This window comes from Panthera tigris, chromosome D1 (genome assembly GCF_018350195.1).
Source record: "Panthera tigris isolate Pti1 chromosome D1, P.tigris_Pti1_mat1.1, whole genome shotgun sequence".
NCBI classification, from domain to species: Eukaryota; Metazoa; Chordata; class Mammalia; order Carnivora; family Felidae; genus Panthera; species Panthera tigris.
This window is the reverse complement of record NC_056669.1, coordinates 1274377-1300614: the sequence shown is the minus strand read 5'-3', so window position 1 is coordinate 1300614 and position 26238 is coordinate 1274377. Positions and strand designations below refer to the sequence as shown.

The window sequence follows — 26238 nt, the reverse complement described above, 5'->3', positions numbered from 1 at the left end:
GGAAAATGTTCACATTATTTCCTTCTATTGTTATTTCCTCTTGAAGTTTATTTATTTACCTTGAGAGAGAGCATGAGTCCGGGAGGGGCAGAGACAGAGGGAGAGAGAGGAGAGAGAGAGAGAAAGAGAGAGAGAGAACCCCAAGCAGGTTCCACACTATTAGTGCAAAACCTAATGGGGGGCTCGAAGTCAGGAACTGTGAGATCATGACCTGAGCCAAGATCAAGAGTCGGACGCTTAACGGACTGAGCCACCCAGGAGCCTCTATGTTTTCCTCTTAAAATAATTAGTCCTTATAGGAAAAGTATGAAAGATAAGTGGGTAAAAGGGGAAAATCTCCAATCCCAGCTACGCAAACGTAATTAATATTAGTAATGCGGCATATGTCCATCAAAGCTTTATCCATGAGAATGTACCTAATTCTTTTCAAGGCGGGAGTACGCCCTCCACACTGCATGTCGCTTGTGGAGAAACGGTCCCCTCCTAACCTGAGCACGAGTCTCTCCCGGAGACGGTGCACAGACGTGTCTGCCTGCCTGTCTGTTCCAGGCCTATCTTGACAAGTATTACACCAGGAAGGGAGGCCACCAGCTCGGTGAGATGGCCGCGCGAGGAGCCAGTTCCCTGGTCAAGAAGATCAAGGAGCTGCAAGCCTTCTTCGGCCTCCGAGTCACGGGCAAGTTGGACCGGTCCACGATGGACGTGATCAAGAGGCCCCGCTGCGGAGTTCCCGACGTGGCAAACTACCGCCTCTTCCCAGGTGAACCCAAGTGGAAAAAAAATACTTTGACCTACAGGTAATGAGATGGAGTCCTTCCAGGTCAGAGAGAAGCACCCCTCTTCTCCTGTCTGTGCTTTCTGTCTTTTCTTTCCTTTCCTTTCCTTTTCCTTTTCCTTTATTTTTTCTTTTCTTTCCTTTCCTTTTCTCTTGCCTTTTCCTTTCCTTTCCTTTTCCTTTTCTTTTTTTCTTTTCTTTTCCTTTCTTTTTCTTTCCTTTCGTTTTCTTTCCTTTTCTTTTCCTTTCTTTTCTTTTCTTTCCTTTTTTCTTTCCTTTTTTCTTCCCTTTTCTTTTTTCTTTTCTTTCCTTTTCTCTTTTCTTTTCTTTCCTCTTGTTTTCTTTTATTTTTTTCATTCCTTTCCTTTCCCTTTTCTTTTCCTTTCTTTCTTTTCTTTCTTTTCCTTTTCTTTCCTTTTCTCTTTTCCTTTTCTTTCCCTTTTCTTTTCTTTCCTTTCTTTTATTTCCTTTTATCTTTTTCTTTTCCTTTTCTTTTCTCTTTTCTTCCCTTTCCTTTTCTCTTTTCTTTCCCTTTTCTTTTCTTTCCTTTCTTTTATTTCCTTTTATCTTTTTCTTTTCCTTTTCTTTTCTCTTTTCTTCCCTTTCCTTTTCTCTTTTCTTTTTCTTTTCTTTTCCTTTCCTTTTCTCTTTTCTTTTCCTTTTCCTTCCTTTCTCTTCCCTTCTCTTCTCTTCTCATTTTGAAACATCTTCCTTCTGATCTGTATAAAATCGTGGCTCATCACAATCCTAAGGAAGACTTTTTAGGGCTGATCTTAGTCACAGTGAAGGATTTACTATAAAATATGACCTCAGGATTATCGTGATGACTGGCCATTTTAGACATTACAATAATTTTATCGGTAAGAGACAACACACTTGTCTTTGAAGAAGAATAATCTAATCTAGGATTAATAACCTGATGGTACCAACCAGTTTTCTTAAAACAGTTTCCTCAATCAGAGGGAAGCAATAAAACTCACCTATTAAAAAGTAACTTTTTATCAACTGCAAAAATAATTTATTGATGGTTTACTAAGTGCCTACTATAGGCATTCAGTTTTGGAGATACAGAGATGACTAGACCACCTTCCCAATCTCAGGGAACTCACAGTCCTTTGGGGGAGACACAAAAACAAACAGACCATTGTGGCTGCAGGTCTAGCAGAGAACTCTGGGAGCAGCTGCTGGGAGCACAGGGACCCAGGTCGGGGGGACAGCAGACCTCCTTCCTGGGGGGCCCCTCCACCCTAGGGTGGCTCAGAGGCAGGCAGATACCGCTGCCCACCTGGGCCCGCACCTGCCAGACAGAGGGGGGATCTGGGCCCTCACCTGCATTTTTGCCCAGGCCTCACCAACGGTGAGGATTTCCCAAGTGCTAGAGGAGTCGTGACAGACAGGGGCGCGCAGTGGGGCGGCCCGGTGGGCAGGTGCCCAGGGCAGCAGAGAGCCAGGCCCGGCTTGGAGCCAGACTTTGTTCTTAGGACCAGCACATTTAGTCGATGCCTGGGGATGGGGCAAGGCCGGACTGTTAAAACAGTCCCCACAGGGCTCACAGAAGCCCCTGACGCTCTGAGGAGTTTTACACCCTGTAAGCCAGGTGCTAAACACAGCGATTTTTTTTTAAGTTTATTTATTTATTTATTTTGAGAGAGAGAGAGAGAGAGAGAGAGAGAGAGAGAGAGAATCCCAAGCAAACTCCACACCATCAGTATGGAGCCCGATGTGGGACTCAAATTCATGGAACCATGAGATCATGACCTGAACCAAAATCAAGAGTCAGACACTTAACTGACTGAGCCACCCAGGTGCCCCAAAACACAGCCATTACTAAAAAGTAAGCCCTACAGGGGCACCTGAGTAGCTCATTCAATTGAGTGACTTCGGCTCAGGTCATGATTTCACCAGTCATGGGTTCAAGCCCTGCGTCGGACTCTGTGCTGACAGCTCAAAGCCTGGAGCCTGCTTCACATTCTGTGTCTCCCTCCCTCCCTCCCTCTCTCTCTCTCTCTCTCTGTCTCTCAAAAATAAATAAACATTAAAAAAAGTAAGCCCTACAAACCTGCAATTCAATTGTATTTATGCACAAATTATTATATATTACTTTGTGTATGTTATATGGAAAAAGCCAAGGTGACCAAAACATTGGTTTCTGATCACGACACCTTCCTACTCTCTGTGCTCACGCGGTCATTCACGTTTTTATCCGAAGGGCTGCTGCTCATCTCTCCCCAAGGACACGTGTGGGGGCGGCCAGTGGGTGGCTTGTAACTGCCACACCCAGTCCCCGGGTCCCTAGGGTCAAGGGAGGACCTGTACCCACGAGCACAGAGGCTCCTCTGGGCCACCTGTTGGCGGCTGGGAGACTGAGTCCATAAGGTGACACTCTGAACACAAATGTTCCCCTGCCACGGTCCAGGAAAGCCTCAAAATCCAAACGCGAGGGCAAGAACTCCCAAGTGTGTGTGGGGCGGCGGTGGGGGGGCGGGTACGGGGGGCAAGATGGGAAAAATGTGTATAAACCCAGGAAGTCTTTCCAACATTTAGCTGCGTCACCGAACCGTGACTAAGCATGGCCAAGACACCGGGAATCAATGCTAACTGGAAGCTGCGAGACGTAGAATATTGTGATAATATTCCTCGGACAGCCACGCCCCCCCCAAAGGAGAGCGAGAGAAGGAGGGAAGGAAGAGAAAGCATAGAGGCATCTCAGTACTCTACGTAGCCACTGGATCTCAGAATAACTGCTAGTAACCCACGGGGTTAAAACAGGAAACGTAGCTTAGTGCTTATGTGTGTTCATCTTGGAGCCAGACTGGGCTCGGATCCCGACTGATCACACGATGTGGATCTGCATCCTTATCTCCGCAGGTTGTTGTGAAGGTCAGGTAGGCTCAGGGACGTGGCCCGCACGAAGCAGGTGCTCGCAGAGTCTGACCGTGACCTCTACTGCCTCAGCGGTCTTCAGGCACGGACTCTTGTCAGGGCGCCTCTGTCCATCCCTGCGAGAGGGCTCCATGCTCCCGCCTCTCCAGGGCGGATGGCCACCTGCATGCGGGCTCCCTGTGGGACCCCGCCCCTTCCCTTCGGACCCCCAGGATGGGCCCCGCTGCTTTCTGGCTGGGACGGCCCCACCCGCGTCAGAACACCCAGGATACATGTCAAAATGGGCGTTTATGCTCACAGCTGTGTATCTCTTGACCCAGCCTCTCAGGTGGTTATCACAGGTGCTAACATTTGACCACCACCCAGAAGCCCTTGAAAACCACTAGCTTTGACTCAGCACTTCCTGAGCTTACCAAGTATTTGTTGGGCTCCGACTGTGAGCACGGGACTGGACGAGGAACCAGAGAATGGAAGCAGGGGTGAGGTCCGCTCCCCAGGGTGGCTGTCGCCGGGGCGTCTCCTCACTCTGTGCCCCTGGCTCCCTCCGAGGTCCCAGGGGGCACCTCCTTCCTCCTCCCCTTCCTCTGCTTGCTGTCGGAAGCCCCAGCCCCCGCGTCCCGGAGGCCCGCCAACGGCTCCACTGTTTGTCCCAAATGCCCTCCACTTCTCTGCCTCCAGAAGTCACTGTCGCAGCAGCACTTAATGAAAGACTGCAGCCTCTTTCAGTCTACGTGAGCACCCTTGCTTAAAGCTGGTGTTTCCTCTTTGAGATAGCGTATTATTTCAAGAGAAAAACCTTCCCCCCCAAAGGGGGAAATCCCAGTGGCCTTTGAATACGAATTTGCTCCATGTTTTTACTTGTTACTATTGAAAATGTTCAGTCCAGTTGGGGGAAAAAAGCCCTGCTCAACTAAAACCATCTTAGGGGAAAACGGGCTTCTGACTCCCTGTGAAATTGCACTGGGTTCTGATCTTCAAAATCAAGGGTGATGTGATCACAGTGAAAGCCAGCCTGTCTCAGCACCACAGGATCTCAACCCTCATCCCCCTTCAACTTTTCCTAATTGTCCACCTGTCCTAGTAATGTAACAAAGGTGGAAGCAAAGTAAGAATTGTTTGGGAGAAAAATTCCCAAATTGTAGATTCGTGTTCGGCCTCTTGATCCTCAGCCCCACCTCGACCTCAACATAATGGTCGCCCTTCTTCACCAGGAGCGTCTACTGAAAGGAAGGCCCGTTCCTTGTGTCTTCACAGGATATCCAAGTACACACCATCCATGGCGGCCGCTGACGTGGACAAGGCAGTGGAGATGGCCTTGCAGGCCTGGGGCAGCGCTGTCCCCCTAACCTTCGTCAGGGTGACTTCAGGAGAAGCGGACATCATGATATCTTTTGAAAGTGGAGGTACTGTGGGGGTCCCTGGGCTCTGCCTGCGAAGCCAGCTGTTTCCTCCTACAACCCTCAGTGCAAGGGTGGGCACCGTCCTCTCTTGCACAGGGTGAGACGGGCGGAGGCCGAGGTCATGGCAGAGTGATGACGGCCATCAGGCAGAGACTAGAACCAGGGGGTCCCGGCGAGGGCTCGTCATCCTGGCCTGGACCGTTCGGCAAACTCGGCCCAACCGGCTTCCGCTGTGCTGTGGCCACATCAGAGACAAAGTCTGTCCCATCTGTCTTCCCTGTTGGCCTGGGGGGGGCCACCTGACCTCACCCCACCCCCTGACGGTATCTGCTACACACCAGGAATCTGCACCTTGAATCCTCACTGAAGGACACACACGCCCCGTGACCCTGACCGCTTCTTCCCTGCAGCAACGGTCGGGCATGGTGGGGGAGGGGGTTTGCTGCTGTCCCATCCACACGTTAAGGGGTCCCCAGGCCTCCACCCTGCTCACCCCAGTAAGGAGTGGACGCATAACCTTGCACAGGGAGCCCTGTCCAGAGCCGCGTGTCTAGTGGGCAGATTAAGGAAAGGCCGCGAAATTCCTTCCCTTTGTTGGCTTCCAAGCAGCAGAGGGGACCAAGTGTCCTGCCCTTTCTAAGGGCCCCTGAGACTTCAAGTCTCCATCTGAAGTTTAACCTGCTGTCCTGGGGTGGGCGCGCCCAGAAGCCAGGAGAGAGGAGGTCAGCAGGCCCCGGTGTGAGCCCTCCGAGGTGGCCCTGGGTGTGGCCGGGTGCGCGGCGCCTCCCATTCCTCCTGGACAGCAGGGCCACCGTGGCCACGTGGCTCAGGCCGGCTTTGGAGACCGCTTCTCTCTTGATCGTGCAAGCCTGCGCTCTTTCCCGTGAAACACAGGCTGGGTGGGGGCCGTGCTGCCATGTAACAGGGTCCTCGGAGCTCACAGTCTGAGGTCCCCGCACTGTGCTGAGCCCCTCGAACGGCACACCAGAGCTTTGTTTTGTTGGATTTTAACAAAACAAGGTATTCCCGCTAAAATCCTCAAAACCCATGAACGTAGCTTTACAACATTGCCTCATTTTGTTCTTCCTCCTTTTTAAATTAAAAACTGTCAGTGAGGGGCGCCTGGGCACCTCAGTTGGTTAAGTATCTGACTTCGGCTCAGGTCATGATGTCACGGCTCATGAGTTTGAGCCCCACATCAGGCTCTGTGCTGACAGTTCAGAGCATGGAGCCTGCTTTGGATTCTCTGTCTCCCTCTCTCTCTGCCCCTCCCCTGCTCATGCTCTGTCTCTCTCTAAATAAATAAATAAACTTAAAAAATCTGTAAAAAAAAGTATTGTCTGTTCCCTGTAATGTGAAATATGCTTCGAAAATCGTCCGCAGGACTAACTTCTGTTGACCTCTCTCCCCAACTGTCTAGACCACGGGGACTCCTATCCGTTCGATGGGCCTCGAGGGACCCTAGCCCATGCATTTGCACCTGGAGAAGGTCTGGGAGGGGACACGCATTTCGACAATGCCGAGAAGTGGACTATGGGAACGAATGGTATATATGCACAATTGACCATAACCTGGAAACTATTGTACCTTCTTCTGGGCCTCCACCATGAAACCTTGAGGTCAACGTCCCAGGCCACCCTTAAAGTAGGGGGGCTGGCTAGGAAAAACAAGTAAGCCAAAAATCCACAAGGGAACACCATAAGGGGAACGCCCCACCCCCAAGTGTGCCGTAGACTCTCCCGAGCCCTGCTCAAAGCGAGGGGTGTCGAGGACACTCGACCCTCCCTCCACAGCACTCTTTGCACAGCACTTACAGTCTCTCACTCGTGCTGGCAAGCAGAGTCAGAAAGGACCTGAGGGTCGTACTCTCCTAACAAGTGTGCTGGGGATGGGTGGAAAGGTTCCAGAATGTGATGCCTGTCATTGGAAGTCTTCCTCGGGAAGTGTGTGTGGATGACAAGGGGTGGAGGCTGTCACAGCAGGGAACTTACCCCAAAGTCGTGGCCAAATCTAGATCTCATTGCCGCCATGAGCTCTAACTGGGCCCTTCTCCACCCATCGACTGAGTGTCGCTGACAAGGAGCCAAATGGACCGAATCACATTTCCATCCTTTCCCAGTCCGAAGCCCCGTCCAGCTGAGGGGGAAACATAGGTAACGTCAGCAAAGCTCAGCACCAGAATAACCTGGTTATGAAAGGCAAATGGTTTCCTACTAGGATTTGGGTATAAATTCTCCTGTAAAGACAGAAGGCCCTAACAATAAATCCCCACATTGATGCTGTATTTTTCCGTCTCGCACTGTGTAGGTTTCAACTTATTCACCGTAGCTGCTCACGAATTTGGCCACGCGCTGGGCCTGGCGCATTCCACAGACCCATCGGCACTGATGTACCCAACCTATAAGTACCAGCACCCCTACGGATTCCACCTGCCCAAGGACGATGTGAAAGGGATCCAGGCACTGTATGGTACAGTCACTCCACTTCTCTACTAACCCTGAGAGTCACAGGCTTTCAGCCTCCAACTTAGAGGAAGTGTATTTTGCCAGGAGTTACCTGCAGGGGTAAAGATCAAGCGGGGGACCACAGCCCACACTGTGGCCTTTTATGAGGAGCTTATCTACCAGATAAGAACACGGCTTTCTTTTCTAAGATGTGTAATTAAATTCTACACCTTTCCTCCAGGGCACTTGGTCCCTCAACAGCCATAGAAAATATAATCAATTGTCTTCTGGCGGGGGAGGTTTGGGGAGGGTGAGGGTCAGAATTTAGATATTGGGAGAGGATGGGTATATTTTACAGTTTCCTGTATATGGTTCTGACCCATCTGCAGATAATTGTTCTGATCTTCCTAAAAATGTCAGGGAGGATGACGACTGCATTCCTAGTGGTGTAGATAACCCACAGGCTCACGTCGCTCCTCCTATCACCCCATCCTCATGACCAGCCTGCTTAGAGTGTTAAGTGTTTTCCTCACTGGACAGCTGAGAAAGTGGAGGCTCAAGACAGTAGGTACCCCGAGATAATCAAAATTATCCCATGGCTTACCATTCTTTCAAAGGTAATAAGGAATTATTAAAAACTCTAGACCTAGTCTTCCTTAAGAGAAAGATCCACAAGGCCCTGAGAAGGAATCTTGGAAGTCTTAGACCTTGACACTTTTGCTTTCATGTTTTATCCCAGAAAACTCTGGGCCACTGACTGGTTTAGGGTCCCCTAAACCCGGAGGATGGTTACTCCGCCGTAAATTGCCAAAGCCTGTCTGCATCCTCCCAGCCTAGAAAAGGGCCCGGAGAGCCCAGATCCCTCTTGCAAGGTGTTGGCCAAGCCACCCGGCAGTTCAGGCAGGAGCACGCTCTTTCGCAGTCAGATGGCATCTGACTCTTGGGAGACCGATCTTCTCCAAAGAAGTGCTCAGTCCGCTCTGCCCGCTGCTCCTCCTGGGAGAGATAGGAACTAATAGCGTGAACGTCTCCACTGTACAAACTTGGCTGCAGAGCACCGAGTGCAGGGCTCCAAAGTGAAGCGACCCCCCTGGGCCACTGAGCCCAACGATTTGCCTGCCCTCTACAGATCCTTCCGTACTGGAAGGTCACCACCATTCTGATGGCCGTGGTCCCTGGGCCAGGGGCTGAGGCATGTATTTGGACATGGCCAGTCCTGCACAGGTGAACAAAATATAAAAGCATGGTTTTATCTCTCTTGGTGCATACACATCACCCAGCCCTGACTACCTGTCACCTCCCACCCCTCCCAGGGTGCTTGGCTCACAGTACCTGTTCACTAGCACATTTCTGACCTGACCACCTTCCAGTTTCTAATAGTTTCCCAAAGCCTCACCCAGCCCCGATCTTCACCCCATCGCTGACCCTACACCCTAGATCTTACCCATCTCTTTCTCTCATGGGTCCTCTGTCTCTGACCCTCACCTCTGTTGACCACGGGGCTCGATCAGGAGCAGGCACCTGCCAGGGCCAGTGAGTGGCCCAGGCAGCCCCTGCTCATTTCCTGTAGATAGCAGACAGCCCTCGGGAGCACAGAGGAGGAGTGAAAACTCACCAGCAGGCCTCCCAAGGAGCAGGATCCACCAGAAGCTGCCTTTAAGTAGTGCCCACCTCAGTGTAGTGTGTTGGCACTGGAATTCGGTCTTTCCTGGGTGCCTGCCAAAGGCTTATGCACAGCAAGATGCCCAGAAGCAGATGTGCACGACCTGAAAACACACAAGAAAATGACCATGTCTCTTAGAACAAAGAATTTAATTACAAAGAAATAATCAGGGGCGCTTGGGGGGCTCAGTCAGTTAAGAATTCAACTCTTGATTTCGGCTCAGGTCATGATCTCACGGTCCGTGAGTTTGAGCCCCACGTCGGGCTCTGTGCTGACAGCTCAGAACCTGGAGCCTATTTCAGATTCTGTGTCTCCCTCTCTGTGACCCTCCCCCATTCATGCTCTGTCTCTCTCTATCTCAAAAATAAATAAACATTAAAAATAAATAAATAAATAAATTAATTAATTAATTAATTAAAAAAAAAAAGAAAGAATCAGTGGCAACTTTTAAAAGACACCTCTAATCTGGGACTCCTGCAGCTGCGATCTCTCTAACACTTACTACGCGCCAATGTGTCAGGTGCTTTACAGATATTCCTTCTCACAAAACACTCTGCTCCCTCCCGTTTCACTAACGAAAGAACAGAGGCGTGGAGGGGTTAAGTGATAGGCACGATTTTCACACAACTCAGCAACTAGCACAGCCAGGATTCAAACCCGGGTCTGCCCGCCACCAGCAGCCACGCACCTCCTCACCTCGTCCTGTACCGACAAAGAGCGTCTCTGGAGTGCGAGTGGACAGACTCTAGATTCCTGGTACCGTGCTGACCAAGTCACTTTGAATCCTAGGACCCCGGAAAACATTCCCGGGAAAGCCCACCGTGCCGCACGCCCCACCTCAAAGTCCATCCACCCCCGACCCCTGTGACTCCAGCTCGTCCTTTGATGCCGTGACGATGCTTGGGAAGGAGCTCCTGTTCTTCAGGGACCGGTAAGCCCCAGACGTGCCACCAAGTCCTCCCAGGCCTCAGCTCCACGCGTCAGTCACTCTAGAAGTGCTCGTTGCCGCCACGAGGGAGGACCGTGCAGAGATGCCGTCCTGTGTGGCGGTAGGGTGGGAGGCGGGGGTCTCCGGGAAGATTGAGAGCTGCCAAAGCACCATTTGTGCAGCACCCACCATGCTCTTGGTGCTGGGCGCAGAGTTTTCCGTATACGTAAGGTACTTCTGACCCTCTTCGTGGTGAAGTAGAGATTAGAAGCCCCAATTTACAGATGAAGAAAGAAACTCAAAGAGAACGAGGCACTTTTCTGAGCTAACAGTTTCACTAAGCGTCTGAATTAGAGCACAAGCCCAGATTGATCTGATGTCTCTTCTGTCTATCATGTATCCCTAGTGAGAGCGCATAGGATATGCTCAAAAAATATTCAGTAATGGGGGTGGATAGATAGCCAGGTGGACAGACAAGTGGATGGACAGACAGGTGGGTGTGTGGGTGGATGGAAGGATGATCAGAGGGATGGGTAGACGGGTGGGAAAACTGCAAAGACGGCCCTCTTGTGAAAACCCTCTTTCTCGGCGCCCCTTGACTTTTCCACTGTCAGCTAGAGGTCAGACAGTGTAGAGAAGGCAGGAATATTGATGGATTTTAGCTACACCACAGCTGTTGCTCCTGAAGAACACCCTGAGGTTTGAGTTTCTAGTACTGTTGCCTTAGGACTGTTTCGTTTGGACTTATTAGCAGAAGCGTTTGCAGTTCTGTGAGTTGTAAAGGATGGTGAGGCCGAGCTGGTATTTAAATGCGATGGCGTAGGAGTAATTTATGACATAATTTGTGATGCTGGAGAAGCTGGGATTGTTAGTGTGGACGCTGTAGGGATCGCTGCCTTTACAGCTGTGGGAGGTGATAGTGGGGGTTCTGGTTGGTCTTTATTTATTAGTGTTTTTCTTGGCATGGACATCACTCAGGAAAATTAAGTAAATTTAAGACTTATATAATAAGGAAAGAGGAAATAGAATTTGAAAACAATGATACTCAAAAATTCAAAGCTGTTGGGTTTGAAACTCATGTAGAAGTTTTACTAGAAGACAGGAAATGGTTGGTGGTAATACTTTTTCTACTTAAAGTACATCTAATAATATCGTTGTGAGTTTTCTGTTGGTTGAAAGAGTGATGAATGGTGAGAGGCAGTGATTATCCTCGGAAAAAAACGCAAGGAAGTTGGCAAACGTATGCAGGGTGAAGGAGAATTAAGTTTCCCATTTTGTGTTACAAGGTCATATTCAAGTGCCAGAATGAAAGCTGGGGCGGTTCTGCCAAGGACTGTCCATTCCAGTAGGCGTTGGTGGCGTTCACATAGGAGATGACAATTCTGGTCACCGGTTCTGATGCGGGGGGGTTTTCCCCACCACCCAGCAATTCTCTGACACCAGCTGTGTGTCCTACAATTCAACTCCATTCTGACACCATCTACCTGGAAATAACATCGGATGAGTCCACAGGTTGAGGGCTCTGTCCACTTCAGATGCCACTTCTGCCCCACCGGCTGTGAATCACGGGTTCCTGTGACCCTCCTTGAGTGTGGCTGCCGTACTAGAGCAGCTTTACTCTACTAGACTAAGTTTATTATAAAAGGATAGAACTCAGGAACAGCCGGAGGGAGAGGTGCCGAGACCAGTGTATGGGGAAAGAGTGCAGACCTTCCCTGCCCTCCCTGGATGCACCACTCTCCCCACAGCTGCACATCTACATGTTCACCAGCCCAGAAAATCCCCAAAACCCCCTCCTTTGGGGGTTTTATGGAGGCTTTAATCACAGAGGCATGACTGATTAAATCGCTAGCCATTGGCCACAGATCCAAGGCCCATCCCTCCCCCCACCCCAAGATGGGGGTGAGGTGGGTGTTGGGATTGAAAGCTCTAATCCTCTAATTGCCTGGCCATTTCCTCAGGCAACTAGCCCCCATCCAGAGGTGCGGTCCAAAAGTCACCTCGTTAACATAACAAAAGACACCTTCATTGCTCTCCTCACCGGAAATTCCAAAGCAGCTCCGTGCCAGGAACCAGGAGGGAGACCAAATACATACTTGCTATTATAAATCACAAAATCACGGATGTATTAGTGGTTTTGATCATTCTTCTGTGGCCGAGAAGTCTGTAAGGAAAGGCATACCTGTGGGGTTAGTCTTCAAATAATAAGGAGGTTGTAGAAAGGGGTCAAGCTTCAAGCCACCTACTTTTTGGACATCCTTGTTCGTTGTTTAACTGATCAATAATAGACCCACAGCATATGAATAACATGCAGTTGAAAAATGCATGTGTGCAGATGTGAAGGAACATCTGTGAAGACTGTGTCTGATGGTTAATATCAATAATGACCATGATTAAGCCTAACCGGCTTGAGGTAATTTTGGGTGTCATTTCTAATGTCATTTTGGGTGAAAGCCCAGATTGCCGTAAACAGCGTGGTGATAGCAGCTAGACAGAGTGCTCATGTTTGAAGAGCTGTATCATTTTCTGCCGTTGGGTAGAAGCGAATTAATAAAGAGACCCCCGTTCGAACGAAGTAAAGCTGAGACCGTGGTAGGTCTTTCGTGACTGAGGGAGGCCAGGGGTGGGGGCCAAATTGGATTCACCAGTTGCAGTCGAACAAAGTGCACTTAGTGGAATCCGATCATGACTAAGGTGAAATATACAAATTTGCTGGAAATTTCCTAAGTTTACGTTAGGTGGTCCCTTTTGTCCTGGGGCTCTGGCCTCGCAGGGAGCTGGGGGACTTGCGTCCGTGACGCTGATTACTGTGGTCGCTTCTTTTCTTGGAGGGAAAGAGAGACCCACCAACGCTCACCCCGCTCCCTGCTTTACCGGGGACAGAATCCATTCACACCGGAACAGGCAGAGGTAGCTGAGGCATATGCGTGTCTGAATACCTTTTTATTCCTTTTCTTCACTGAAAAAGTGTTCATGGAGCCCTTATGGGGGCCCAGGCACCACTGTAGTGGCTGGAGGTATGAAGAAAGATAAGTACTCGCCCTGCCTTTGCACACCTCGGTTCCATAAGGGAGAAAGACATTCACAAACACTGCCATCATCCTCCGTGCTCACACAACCTCTCTGTGCACGTTAGGAGAGACAGCAAGCTCTCTGGGGTCTAGTTTTATAAGGGTACCAGTCACGTCAGACTAGGGCTCCACCCTCAGGGGCTCGTCTAACCCGGTCACCCCCGATGTGTCCCGTTGGGTGGTTATCACCGCACCATCACACTGGGGGCTATGCTTCAATATGTCAGTTTGGGGGTAGGGAGCGGGACACATTCAGCCCATAAACAGAGTAATCACATTTTTAAACATGTTGTATATCCTTCCAGATTTTTTTCCAGATAGAGAGAGAGAGATACTAAATATGGGAGGGAATCAGGGATGTCCACAAAGATGGGATTTTATTAGATGATCTAATCTATAAACCTTTTGTACTCAACAGTATCTCATTTTTCCATGCCACTGAGTTTTGTCATCTTTTTTATATGTATGCAAGCATTACTCCAGCGAAGAGATACATCATCATGTATTTAACCAATCCCATACTTAGAAACATCTCAATTCTTTCTCACTTTTAAAAATTAGCAACCGCTTGAACTCAGTCTTCCACAGTGGGTGGGCGTCAGGGGCAGATTGGAGCAGAGCCCAAGTTTTAGTGGCGGGCGGACTTGGTGTAGATTCTGGCAGTGTCTCTTACTGATCAGGTAACCTCGGTCAGAAAGAACACCAACACCACGGGCAGTCAGTAATGACAGATGATATATTTCGGAAGGGGAATCTGAAAATCTGTGTCGTGGATTAAGGCTTAGGAACAACTTGAAGGCTTTTTATTATTATTAGCTTTTAATGATTTTTATCGATACTTATTGATTATAGACTTTTTATTATTACCAAAAAGTAAAGCAAAACAGAATTGGTGGGCTTTGAGCCAGGAGGGCCAGGCGTGTGGCAGGAGGGGCCTGGGTGTGGGGAGGGGCGGGGCTGTGCTGGTGGGGTCAGACAAGGGCAGGTGGCCCTGGGCCCCCCCGAGGAAGAGATGAGATGCTGGTTGTAGAGTCGCACCGAGACACTGAAGTCAAAGACATTACGCCCTTAGGTACAATTGTAAGTGTTTTCTTTAAAAAAGCAAAAACATGTTTCAAAACCCTCAATTGATCAAACCATGAGTGTTTAGCAATTGCTAACAACTATTTGATAGTGTCGCCATAAATCCTGGGAGTGGTAACAGAATGCGAAGGGAGGCCTGGGTGCAGGAGACACTGAGAAATGGGGGGGTCAAGGGACAGGAATGCTCAGTCACCACCCCCCCTCGTGTCCTCCCATTCGGCTGGGTTGTGGGGGCGGGGCCGGCAAGCCCAAAGGTTGAGGAAGTACCCGAGACAGGGAGTAGGAGTGGCCCCTTTCCAAGCTGTCTGGGGGCCCTGAACCTCTCCTCCTCCTCTTTGGGACGGGTCGCTCGGACATCACAGGACATCACAGGGACCCCCATGAGTGCGGCACTTACAGTGATGAGCACTCTGTTATCAGGTCGTTACGATGGCCAGTGAGGTATGAATGATGGTTCCCTTTTCACAAGACTCTGAAAAGCCACAAGAGCACAGAGCTGGGGACCGGCCACCTTGTGACCAGCCAGAGCCCTCACCCTCACCGCTGACTCCCTGCCTCCCTAGGTGCCATCTGGAGCTCGAATCCCATGGCTGCAGCTCTGATCCCCTCCTGGTTGTCACCTAAAGTCCCTAAGTGCTTGCTAAGCTTGGACAAAGAACAGAGAATTCTTTCAAGGCACGGCAGGCCATTGTTCTTCCCCAGCCCAGGGTTCCCCAATAATCCATGGAGGAGACAATTCAAACCGTGGACGTCATAACCACACGGTGTGCAATGCAGAGCTTTTCACGGTCACCGTGAGACGGTTGCACACTCTCGCGTTGTGTACAGGTCCATTGGAACATTCCAGCGTTCTGTTTGAAGAGACTGGGCTTCGACTATACTAAGGTGAACGTCATAAATACATACGACTTACATACAAGTGTATGCCCATGTTTAATTCACATACATTTCTTCTTTATGGTGGACGGCAGAATATTAAGGCTTTCCCACATCTCCTCAGGCAATTAGGGAAGAGAAGGGGCCAAAACTGTAGTTGTGTCTCTCAGACTGTTGCAGGTTTTATCCAATTTAATGTTACCGATAAAACCAAGACTATCCCAGCCGGCAATAGACCTCACAAGAGGAATAGCATTTTGCTTACGGAATAAGCCTGAGGCTTGACTGTGTCCACATCCTTCGTGTTGGAGATGAGAAAGGTGGGCCCCGTCTGTCTGGCAGCCCAGCAGACCCTCCTGCCAGCCGGGTCTTCTCACTCCTGGTCCAGAGTCCATCTTGTCCCTCACACAGAAAACTGGCCATGCAGGGGACCTCCCAAGGGAAGCACTCGACGTGAATGCCGTCCAGCCTTCTGACCCAAATGCGCTGGAGCGTGCAGGGAAAGGGCGTGAGGGCCTTCATCTACCACAAGGAGAAGAAAGTCCTTAGACCATGGAGGTATGTGGAAAATGTTCGAGGGGCTTGTCTGCATTCTGTTTTATTCTCAAAACACAATTCTTTATTAAGGCTATCCGTCCCTCACTAATGGCTGCCTCCTGCACGATCTTACGCATCTTAGATCATCACGCAGAGGAAAACATCCCCATCAGGCTACGCAAGGAAATGCAGAGGATGAATGAAGGGGCATCCTGAAGGGAGTCGCCTGCATGACCTGGCTCATTCAGTGAGGAGATAGTGGAAGAGAAGAGTCAAAGACAGCAGACAGGAAAACCACAATCTGTGAGAAACGCTTGGTGTTAGATGTCCACAGTGATGGTGACGGTGATCTAGTTTTACAGAAGCTGGTGCTCAGGGGAGCACTCACAGTGGCCCCGTGGGTCCTCCCATGTGGACGAGGCAGCGCAGGATCTGAAAATGAACGCTAACAACAACATCTGACGTTCCATGATCACCTACACTGTGCTGTGCTAAGCATTTTCCAGACGCTTACTCATGTATGCACAGTGTTCTTTTCCCCAGCTGGAATTTTAAACCTACTGGACATCAGAGACAGAAACCCTTCATGGAACCTCAAATAAATGAAGGAAAAGAGGATTCCCCGCCCCCCTGGCCCCCCACCAAACGTGATCAATGGTGGAAAAGGATGCCGAGCCCATCAGACTGAGGACTGAAGAAAAGAGATAGGCTGGCCAGGATGAGGGGTGTCATTTCAGCGGAGGAGTGAGGAAGGAATCCAGGTCCTGGGGAGCAAAAGAACAAAAGTTGGGGGGCATGTGGAAACGGTAGATACGGGTCGTTCACCTGAGAGTCTTGTTGGTAGCAGAGAGAGGTAAATTAATGGCTGGGTCAGGCAGCAGGGTCCAATGTGGGAAAATAACCAGACATGGTAGAAGGCATGACAAGCAGCCAGTGGAGAAATGTAAGTGCGAAGCTCCTGGGGAAGGAGGGACAATAAACTAGAACTTTCTATGTCTGGCATCCCCCAGGACTCCGTGGCTTTGAGCCCAGCCTGCACACCTGAAGGCTCCCTGGCAATGTGTTTTTTCTGGGTATGAGATTGCATCATGGAAAGGGAGCGGGAGGCAGTGTATTTACTTGGACTGATTCTCCATTGTGTGTTCAAGAATTCCAACAAAGGGGCGGAAGGTAGAGTAGGAGCCTGGATTCCTTGTCCCTTCCGAACACCCTCCTGGCTGAGGATGAGCCTTGACAGCTTCACAGGTTCTGGCTGATAAATATGGACGCCCAGGCTCCTCAGAGGGGTATAAACAAGCTAAGGACCCCACGCTCTGCTCTGGCCGTTTTTAAGCACTGTCTACATACGGGTCTTCAATTTTATAAGCTGTGTCTTCCTTGGGCTCCAGGAGATGAGCGACGACTGTTTTATTTCTTGGCGTCTATCTGGTTAGTGGAACCCCCAAAATGAGTGGCCTGTCAGCCAATGATGTGATAGTTTGGACTTCAGAGCTTCCAATGACAAAAATTTCACATCGGCGAGACAGATTTAGAAAGAAACTTAACTCTACTAACTTCAAGGTTACCTATCACCAATCAGTACGTTTGCAGGGTGGAAACATGTCTTCCTACGGTATCTACAAATTATTGTAAGAGTAGTCGAGAGCTTCTAAAACACTTCTCTGTGCATTATCTCAATCGATCCTCTGAAGTATCGGCACAGATAGCATGATATCTCACTTTTATTTGACAGGAAATTGAGTCTCAAAAAATTGAGTGACACACATGAGGTCACACATCTCCCCAAGCTCCCTTGCTCCTGTCACAAGGCCACACAGCCCCATCTCCATGGGACGTAAGCAGAAATTAGACCAAAAGCATCAAAAACGTAGAAGAAAGATCCTTCTTCCCCCTGAAACTAGGGAGCAGGATTAGAGAGAAGAACGGTCAAGGAGGACAGAGGGTCGAAGTCAAGGAAAAGTAAAGGTCCCCATTCGGCTCATGCTGAGTTACTCTGACAGTCGGACAGTGAAGAGGTGGAGGCCTCTCCTGAGATGAGAGGTGAGAGACAGAGAGACGGACAGGCTCAGCCCACACTAGTGGGGAGTGAAGACGGTTGGTACAACCAAGAAAGAACAAAAGTTCAGCAAATGTGGAGCAAGTGCCCTGGTGTTCGGGGGCTAGAAAGATGGATAAGCCATGACCCGGCCCCAGGTGAACGCCAGGTGAAGGTTGTGGGTAAACGAATCTCAAACTTGGTGAATTAGCTGCTGTTCTTTAGGAAAAGGGAATAAAAATTTCAGAGACTATGAAAGTTGGTGATCTCTTTAGCGCCTCTCCATCCCTGGCACCGATTTATGAAGTCAGCAAATATTTACTGAGCCCTGACCACGTGCCAGGCACGGCACTGGCTCCAGGGAAGCAAGAGATAAACAGTGCAGCTAAATGTATGATCAGCAGATCTATCCTGTCAATAAGTCCCATTGTCCTGCCCCTCTTATCAAAGATCAGATTACAGACTATCGATAGGGGTTTACCTATTTCCACTGCCAGTTCCAATACATCCTCCAGCTGGCCTTGTCCAAGAAGTACGTGGATTGTCTTTCTTTTTGCTTAGATTTTAAACCCATTGACAGATGAATCAGGAGATTATTTGCTGTACTCGGTGGGAGAGCGTTGTCAATTTTCATTCATTTATTATTGTCATCAATAGCTCCAACTTTGTGGATCCTCTGAGTATGGGTTCTGTTGCTTCACTACCCACCATTAGCGTCCTGAAAATGTTCATGATTACAGATTATTCTGGAACTCGCGCTGTTTTACGTAAGTGATGCATAGTATTTATTTCTACCTTATGTGTCCAGTTTACGCATTACAACACGTTGTGACAGTGTTTCAACCAGGATTTCGTAACTTGGGCACTACTGATGTCTGACCAGGTAGCTCTTGGTTGGCTGGGCTGTTCATGGATGGTTGGATGTTTAGTGGCATCCGTGGTCTCCACCCATTACACCCAATAGTACTGACCATCCCCAGGTACAACAAGCAAACTTGTCCCCAGGCATTGCCAAATGTCTCTGGGGGCGCAAGATCGTTCTTGGTTTAGAATGCCGACTTTCCTTCGATCTGGTCCTCACAATACCTGCAGTATCTGAAGTCAAGGTGTTTTTACAAAGGAATTTTAGACTCTACCACGTGTGACAAGTTCTGACAGTACGTTTTCTCCTGATCACTGCATTTTCCTCCCTCTCCTCCTGAGTCATTCGGGACATCTGTGTCCCTACCGCACCTGAGAATGAGGCTTAAGTTTGCCGAAAGTCACCTGTTGACTTTTAAATGAAAATTAATGGAAATATTTCCCAGCTTTATAGTGCCCAAGGAGAAAGAGGTAGGAATTTGTCTGAGCCTTGTCAGAGACCCGATGCAGGTGGTGACTCATCCCCAGAGGATATGTCTGCTCCTCTCTGCCCGCTCTCCTCACCTCCTCTTCCCCAGCATTCTCATCCCTGCAGCGCATGCTCGCTCGGTGCCTCGGTCAGCATCTAGCACCGTGACATGAACAGTCAGCGTTTCAGAACTACATATTGAATTAAGTGAAAAACACTTGATTTTTTGGATTTCTCATCAGGTTTTTATTAACAAAAGTCAGACGACAGACTATGAACTTGACCTTTTTGTTTTCATTACCCAAATCTTCTGGGTTCCCAAACCTGCCCTCCTGTCCTGGTGGTGGAGAGAGAGAAGGGAAGGGGGTCCCTCTTGCCTTCAGACAAGGATAGCTCTGATTGGACGAGGCACCAGGTTATGAACAGAGGAAACCTGAGATCTGGGGCTGGGAGTGATCATGTGGAGGAGATCAGTGTGAGATGAAAATCAAGACAGCTCTGTCTGCCGCTAACCACCAGCCTTCCTGGGTCTTGGTGTTTCATCTGTTAATACATGTTCTAGGTAAGACTGTGATGTGAAGGGCGTGGACGGCGGGGGGCGGGGGGGGCCTACGTGGATGCCTGCCACCCTGGGGTGCCCAATTGGTGGGTGGGTAGCAACTAGGCAAATAATAATTTTTAGGATGCACAGTATCTAGCTGTTTGGCACTTTACAGTTGGTAATACACTTTCCAATCACTATCTCGTTACCCTCGTAATGACCTCATGGGACAGGCCAGGTATCAGTAGTTGTATCTAAGAGATGATAGGACTGAGCTTAGAGATGCCGGTCAGAGTTAGAACCCAAGCCCATGTCTTCTAAAACACGATGTGCTTTTCCTTCTGCATCATGATGCTACTTAGGAAACATGAACACATGTCTCTTGTAATAAAGCTCTTTTAAATTTCAACATCAGCTTACACCGCCTCCCCTGGGACACTTTCACCACAACGCTGAATGCGACGGAACTTCCGTCCTGTGGGGCACGCGCTGTGCTCCCAGGGCGTCCTGAACTTGACTCTGCAGCACAACTACCCGGTTGTAATTATGGTCATAACCGCCTAATCACCTACCTGTCTGAATTATACTTGCCTAGTTACATACCCGTCTGGAGAACTGTAGCTCCTTGGGGGCTAGGCCTGGGTCTGTTCAGTGCTTCTTCTTTGGTATCTACCACAGTCCCTGCCGATAGGCGCTCGCTGTATCTGTTAAATTAACTGAACACGAAAACCCAACGTAAGATTGAGGAGTTCCTACTCTAACTACCCAGAAAATTAAATGTCAAAACTTTATCACAGTTTCACTCTCGGTAAATAATTTTATGTATAGATTCTAGTTTCTACAGAGTCAAGTAAGCTCTTCATATTTTGTAAAAATGACTTTCACCTCCAAAATTCAAAATGGACCACATTTATATTGACAGTTTCAGCCCAATGCCCTTGTGGTACTACCATGGTTTTATGGAAACAATATTGGAAGAGTTGTTAAACCTCGCATTAATTTGTGCGTGCCAGATTTTCTGTTAACAAGCCATCAGCTTCAAGGATATGAACACTTTGAATAGCTAAGTATATCAGCAGTATAATTGATCACGGTTAATGTTCTTGCTGGTTAATGGTTCTGGCGGGAATAATTCGCATCTCCTAACCACAAAGTTTTGGTTCGTTTGTAATATTCATAATGTTAACCTGGATTGAATTTTCTTTTTGTGAGATCTTCATTTTTAAAAGATCAGAGTAGGAAAGGGACATGTGTACCAAGAGATAGTTCCGACGGAAGGTGCACAGCTTAAATGTGTAAAATCACCAGTAAAAGGGGATTGCAGAGATGCTAAAAGAACAAAAGGGAACAAAAAAGAACAAAAAGGGAGAAGAGCTATTTACCAAGGTCAAAAAACGGATGTTCTCTTTGCAAACAAGGCAAGGGTGAGAGGCATTTAGAAATGGCCTCCGATGTGTGGCTGGCAGTACGTTTCAGTCCGAGTCCCATTTAAGATCAACCTCAACCTTGATGTCTTGTCCACTGGCCAACAGGATTTTCTGGCGTCGTCAGGTGCACATGATGGCAGGGATCCGGCCCAGCACCATTACCAGCTCCTTCCCCCAGCTTATGTCCAACGTGGACGCAGCTTATGAAGTGGCCGAGAGGGGCACCGCCTACTTCTTCAAAGGTACTCGACAGACCCCCGAAGGGAAGACACGGCAGGGGGCAGGGCCCGGAATGCTGGGATATCTGGTGTGGTCAGCCTCTGTCCCGTGATCATGGAGCGTGTTCCAGTCACACCTTCTCAGGTTGGGTGGGAGATGCCACTCTGCCATTACAACAATGGCAAGAATGGCAATGACTGTCAGAGCCAGGACTTTACCCGAGACAGGCACCGTGCTAAGTGACAGCACCCCCGGGGGCTACAGACCTGGCTCCTGCCCCGCAGAGTGGCACATCCCACTGAGATCCTCCAGTGAACAGAAGCCAACACAGAACCCCGTGTGAGGACAGCACCCTTGCTATGTGCCCTGCGGGAGGCAGCTGGGCATGGAAGGACCCCTGTGGTTTTAGGAGGTGGGCATGCACAGTGTCACTCCCTGACTCCAGCCCTTTCCTGTTTGCGTGACTCTGGCCAATTCTCTTCATGATTCGCTTCGCACAGTGATTATAGGAACACCGACCTTGGAGATGTGACAATGGCTAGCCAGTAGACGTTACCCAGTTAAGGACAACTGTCACTTTTAGCTCCTTTTTCTTGATGCCGAGGTTAGGTAAAGATGGAAGGCTGGTGCCACCTTAAGAATCACAGCACTGGCACGTCCCACACCCATCCTCTCCCATGCATGGGTATGAGACCCAAATGAGATTGTACACATGGAAAGTGTCTTGAAAAAATTAATGTGTTAAATGTAAGACACAATTGTATCAACGTTATTGCTTTCTTAAGGCATCACTTGAGATTTTTCCCTCAAGAGTAGTTTTAATTGAATAAAATCTTATATATTGGTTAATAGCCACCGTGACTATCCCATAAACCACTCCCGTCGTGACCATGCGTAGAAATCCTCATGAATGAAATGCCTTACTGAGTGGCACAGAATTTTTGTAAACTTTTTTCATATATAAATTTTTTAAGGTTTGGTTTTTTTTTGTTTGTTTTTTTTGTTTGTTTGTTTTTTTTGTTTTGTTTTTTTGTTTTTTTTGATAGAGCGCACAAGCAGAGAGGGGCGGGCAGAGAAAAGGAGAGAGAATCCCAAACATGCTCTGCACCATCAGCGCAGAGCCCCATTTGGGGGTCAGACTCACCAACTGTGAGATCATGACCTGAGCCAAGCTCAAGAGTCAGACGTTCAATCGACTGTGCCATTCAGGTGCCCAGAGTTTTTGTAAACTTAATTTCTGTTTTCAGGCCCCCACTACTGGGTAACAAGAGGATTCCAGATGCAAGGTCCTCCTCGCACTATTTATGACTTTGGCTTCCCAAGGTATGTACAGCGAATAGATGCTGCCGTCTACCTCAAGGATGTGCAGAAGACCCTTTTCTTTGTCGGAGACGAATACTACAGGTATGGCTCTTCTCCTTTTGATTTTCCAGATGCATTCAATGAGAAGGGAAAATCCTTCAGCAAAAAGAATGCAAAGCAAGTTAGCAAAAGGCCGTGGGCTCCTCTTGGCCCCTGGGGTGCCATTTACTCATGGTGGACACTGTCTCAAAGATACAAACTATCCAAATGAGTGAAACATTCATTCAGTAATCCCATTACATGTTCTCTAGCACATGAAACACACTCATGTTTCAATGCACTGGATCTCCAGTGGGTGCAGCTTCCCCAAATACATGGCTACCCGCAGGGAGTGCCTGGGGGTAGAACTGACTCCCTGGATGTGGGTACCAGTGTATCCCAGAATACACTGTGATTTTGTGCAGAATGGATGTGGTCATGACTGTGGGGCTCTTCGAAGGAAAGTTCTGCTGAAAGGAAAAGCACTATTGCTAAGTTCTTTCATGCAACCCAGACCATGAAGGCTCTTCCTATCCGTAGTGGATCACATAGGATAGCCCTGTCCCACCTGCAGGGGTCTTTATAAGCAGACTGAGCAAGGCGCCATCTGTCGACCAATCCCTGCACATGGGGCCACACCTCTTCCCACCTGCTGGGTTCCTGTCCTTAACTGACTGGAGTTGAAGGCAGAGCACACTCTGCCTCTACTCCCCACTCTCAGTTCCGAATTGCCTGTTCATCCAAACTTCAGAAGAGGGAACTGAGAAAACCAGATTCTAAGCAGTTGACTGTGCTAAATACATCAGGTCCATGAAGGATCTGTTGGTAAGTGGGAGAGTACCCAACTTGGGCCCAAGGGTTTTCATCTTTATGTCACTTAACTATTTTTAGGTTTTTATTTTAACTCCCGTTGGTTAACGTACAGTGTGATATTAGTTTCGTGTGTAGACTATAGTGATTCCACACGTCACCGGGGCTCATTACAACAGGTGCCCTCCTTAACCCCCATCATCTATTTCCCCCATTCCCCACCTACCTCCCCTCTGTAACCATCATTGTGTTCTCTAGTTAAGAGTCTGTTTCTTGCTTTGTCTCTATTTATTTTTCCCCTTTGACCCTATGTTTCTCAAATTATACATACAAATGAAATCATATGGTATTTGTTTTTCTCTGACTTATTTCACTTCATTTCTCTAGCTCCACCCACGTTCTTGCAAATGTCAAGATTTCATTCTTTTTGATGGTTGAGTAATATGCCATTCTATATATACACCAGCTTCTTGATCCATTTATCAGTCACTGGACATAAGGGCTCTCTCCACAGTTTGGGTGTTGATGATAATGCTGCTAGAGACATGGCGGGGGTGGGACCTGTATCCCTTCGAATTAGTATTTTTGTATCCTTTGGATAAATATCTAGTAGTGCAATTGCTGGGGCGTAGGGTGTTCTATTTTTAACTTTTTGAGGAACATCCATACTGTTTTTGCAGGGTGGCGGCCCCAGTTTGCATTCCCACCAGCAGCGCAAAAGGGATCCCTTTTCTACACATCCTCACCAACATCCATTGTGTCCCAAGCCGTTAATTTTAGCCATTCTGACAGGTGTGAGGTGGTATCTCATTGTAGTTTTGACTTACATTTCCCTGATTATCAGTGATGTTGAGCATCTTTTCATGTGTCTGTTGGCCATCTGTGTATCTTTTTGGAAAAAATGCCTATTCAAGTCTTCTGCCCATTTTTAATTGGATATCTGTTTTGGGGGTATTGAGTTTTATAAGTTATTTATAGATTTTGGAGACTAACCTTTTATCAGATATGTCATTGGCAAATATCTTCTCCCATTCTGTATGTTACCTTTTAGTTTTGTGGATTGTTTCCTTCACTGTGCAGAAGGCTTTCATCTTGGTGAGGTCCCAATAGTTCGTTTTTGCTTTTGTTTCCTTTGCCTTTGGCAACATGTCTAGTAAGAAGTTGCCATGGCAGAGGTCAAAGAAATTACTACCTGTGTTCTCCTCTAGGATTTTGGTGGTTTCTTGTCTTACACTTAGGTATTTCATCCATTTTGAATTTATTTTTGTGTATGGTGTAAGAAAGTGGTCCAGATTAATTCTTCTGCACATTGCTGCCCAGTTTTCCCAGTACAGCTTGTCGAAGAGACTTTTTTCCATTAGATATTCCTTTCTGCTTTGTTAAAGACTAGTTGAGCATATAGTTGTGGGTTCATTTCTGTGTTTTCTATTCTGTTCTATTGATCTATGTGTCTGGTTTTGTGCCAGTACCATACTGTCTTGATGACTGTAGCTTTGTAATATAGCTTGAAGTCCGGAATTATGATGCCTCTAGTTTTGCTTTAACTTTTTTCGAGGTTGCTTTGGCTATGCAGGATCTTTGTGGTTCCATACAAATTTAGGATAGTTTGTTCTACTTCTGTAAAACATGCTCTTGGTATTTGGATAGGGATTGCATTAAATGGGTAGATTTCTTTGGGTAGTATAGACATTTTAACAATATTTGTTCTTCTAATCCATGATCATGGAATGTCTTTCCATTTCTTTGTGGCCTCTTCAGTTTCTTTCATCAATGTTCATAGTTTGCAGAGGACAGATATTTCACCTTTTTGGTAAATTTCTTCCTAGGTATCTTATTGTTTTGGATGCTGTTGTAAATGGGATTGATGCCTTAATTTCTTTTTCTGCAGCTTTATGATGACTGTATAGAAACGTAACAGATTACTGTTGATTTTATACCCAGCTACTTTTCTGAATTCATTTATCATTTCTAGCAGTTTTTTGGTGGAGTCTTTCAGATTTTCTTTTCTTTTTTTTTTTAATTTAAATTCAAGTTAGTTGGCATACAGTATAGTCTTAGCTTCAGGAGTAGAACCCAGTGATTCATCTCTTACATATGATACCCAGTGCTCATCCCCAAAAGTGCCCTCCTTAATGCCCATCATTCATCTAACCCATCCCCCCACCAACCTCCCTCCATCAACCCTCAGTTTGTTCTCTGTACTTAAGTGACTCTTATGGTCTGCCTCCCTCTCTCTTTTCATCTTATTTTTCCTTCCCTTCCCCTATGTTCCTCTGTTGCATTTAACAAATTCTGCATGTGAGTGAAATCATATGATATTTATCTTTCTCTGACTTACTTTACTTAGCATGATACACTCTAGTTGCATCCACATTGTTGCAAATGGCAAGATTTCATTATTTTTCACCTCTCAGTAGTATTCCATTGTATATATATACCACATCTTCTTTATTCATTCATCAGTCCATGGGCATTTGGGCTCTTTCCATAATTTGGCTATTGTGGAAAGTGCTGCTATAAACATTGGGGTGTGTGTGCCCCTTCGAATGAGCATTTTTGTATCTTTTGGATACATTTGTCTTTTGGATAAATTCCTCATAATGCAATTTCTGGGTCATAGGGTGGTTCTATTTTTACTTTTTTGAGGAAACCTCCCTACTGTTTTCCACAGTGACAGGACCAGTTTGCATTCCCACCAACAGTGCCAAAGGGTTTCCCTTTCTCTGAAACCTCACCAACATCTGTTGTTTCCAGAGTTGTTAACTTTAGCCATTCTGATAGGTGAGAGGTAGTATCTCATTGTGGTTTTGATTTGTATTTAACTGATGATGAATGATGTTGAGCATCTTTTCACGTGTCTGTTAGCCATCTGGAT

The 26238-nt window shown here is 47.8% G+C and overlaps 1 protein-coding gene across 1 annotated transcript in view; it reads left to right on the top strand.

Annotated features, from left to right (window-relative positions):
• Positions 1–26238, top strand: part of MMP20 (matrix metallopeptidase 20) — a 50243-nt gene that overhangs the window by 7261 nt on the left and 16744 nt on the right. Inside the window, exons 2-8 of the mRNA XM_042958623.1 lie at positions 550–797; positions 4913–5061; positions 6479–6604; positions 7366–7527; positions 9955–10096; positions 21099–21235; positions 22460–22616. Coding sequence (XP_042814557.1) covers positions 550–797; positions 4913–5061; positions 6479–6604; positions 7366–7527; positions 9955–10096; positions 21099–21235; positions 22460–22616 — 1121 coding nt within the window. The remainder of the gene's footprint in view (positions 1–549; positions 798–4912; positions 5062–6478; positions 6605–7365; positions 7528–9954; positions 10097–21098; positions 21236–22459; positions 22617–26238) is intronic.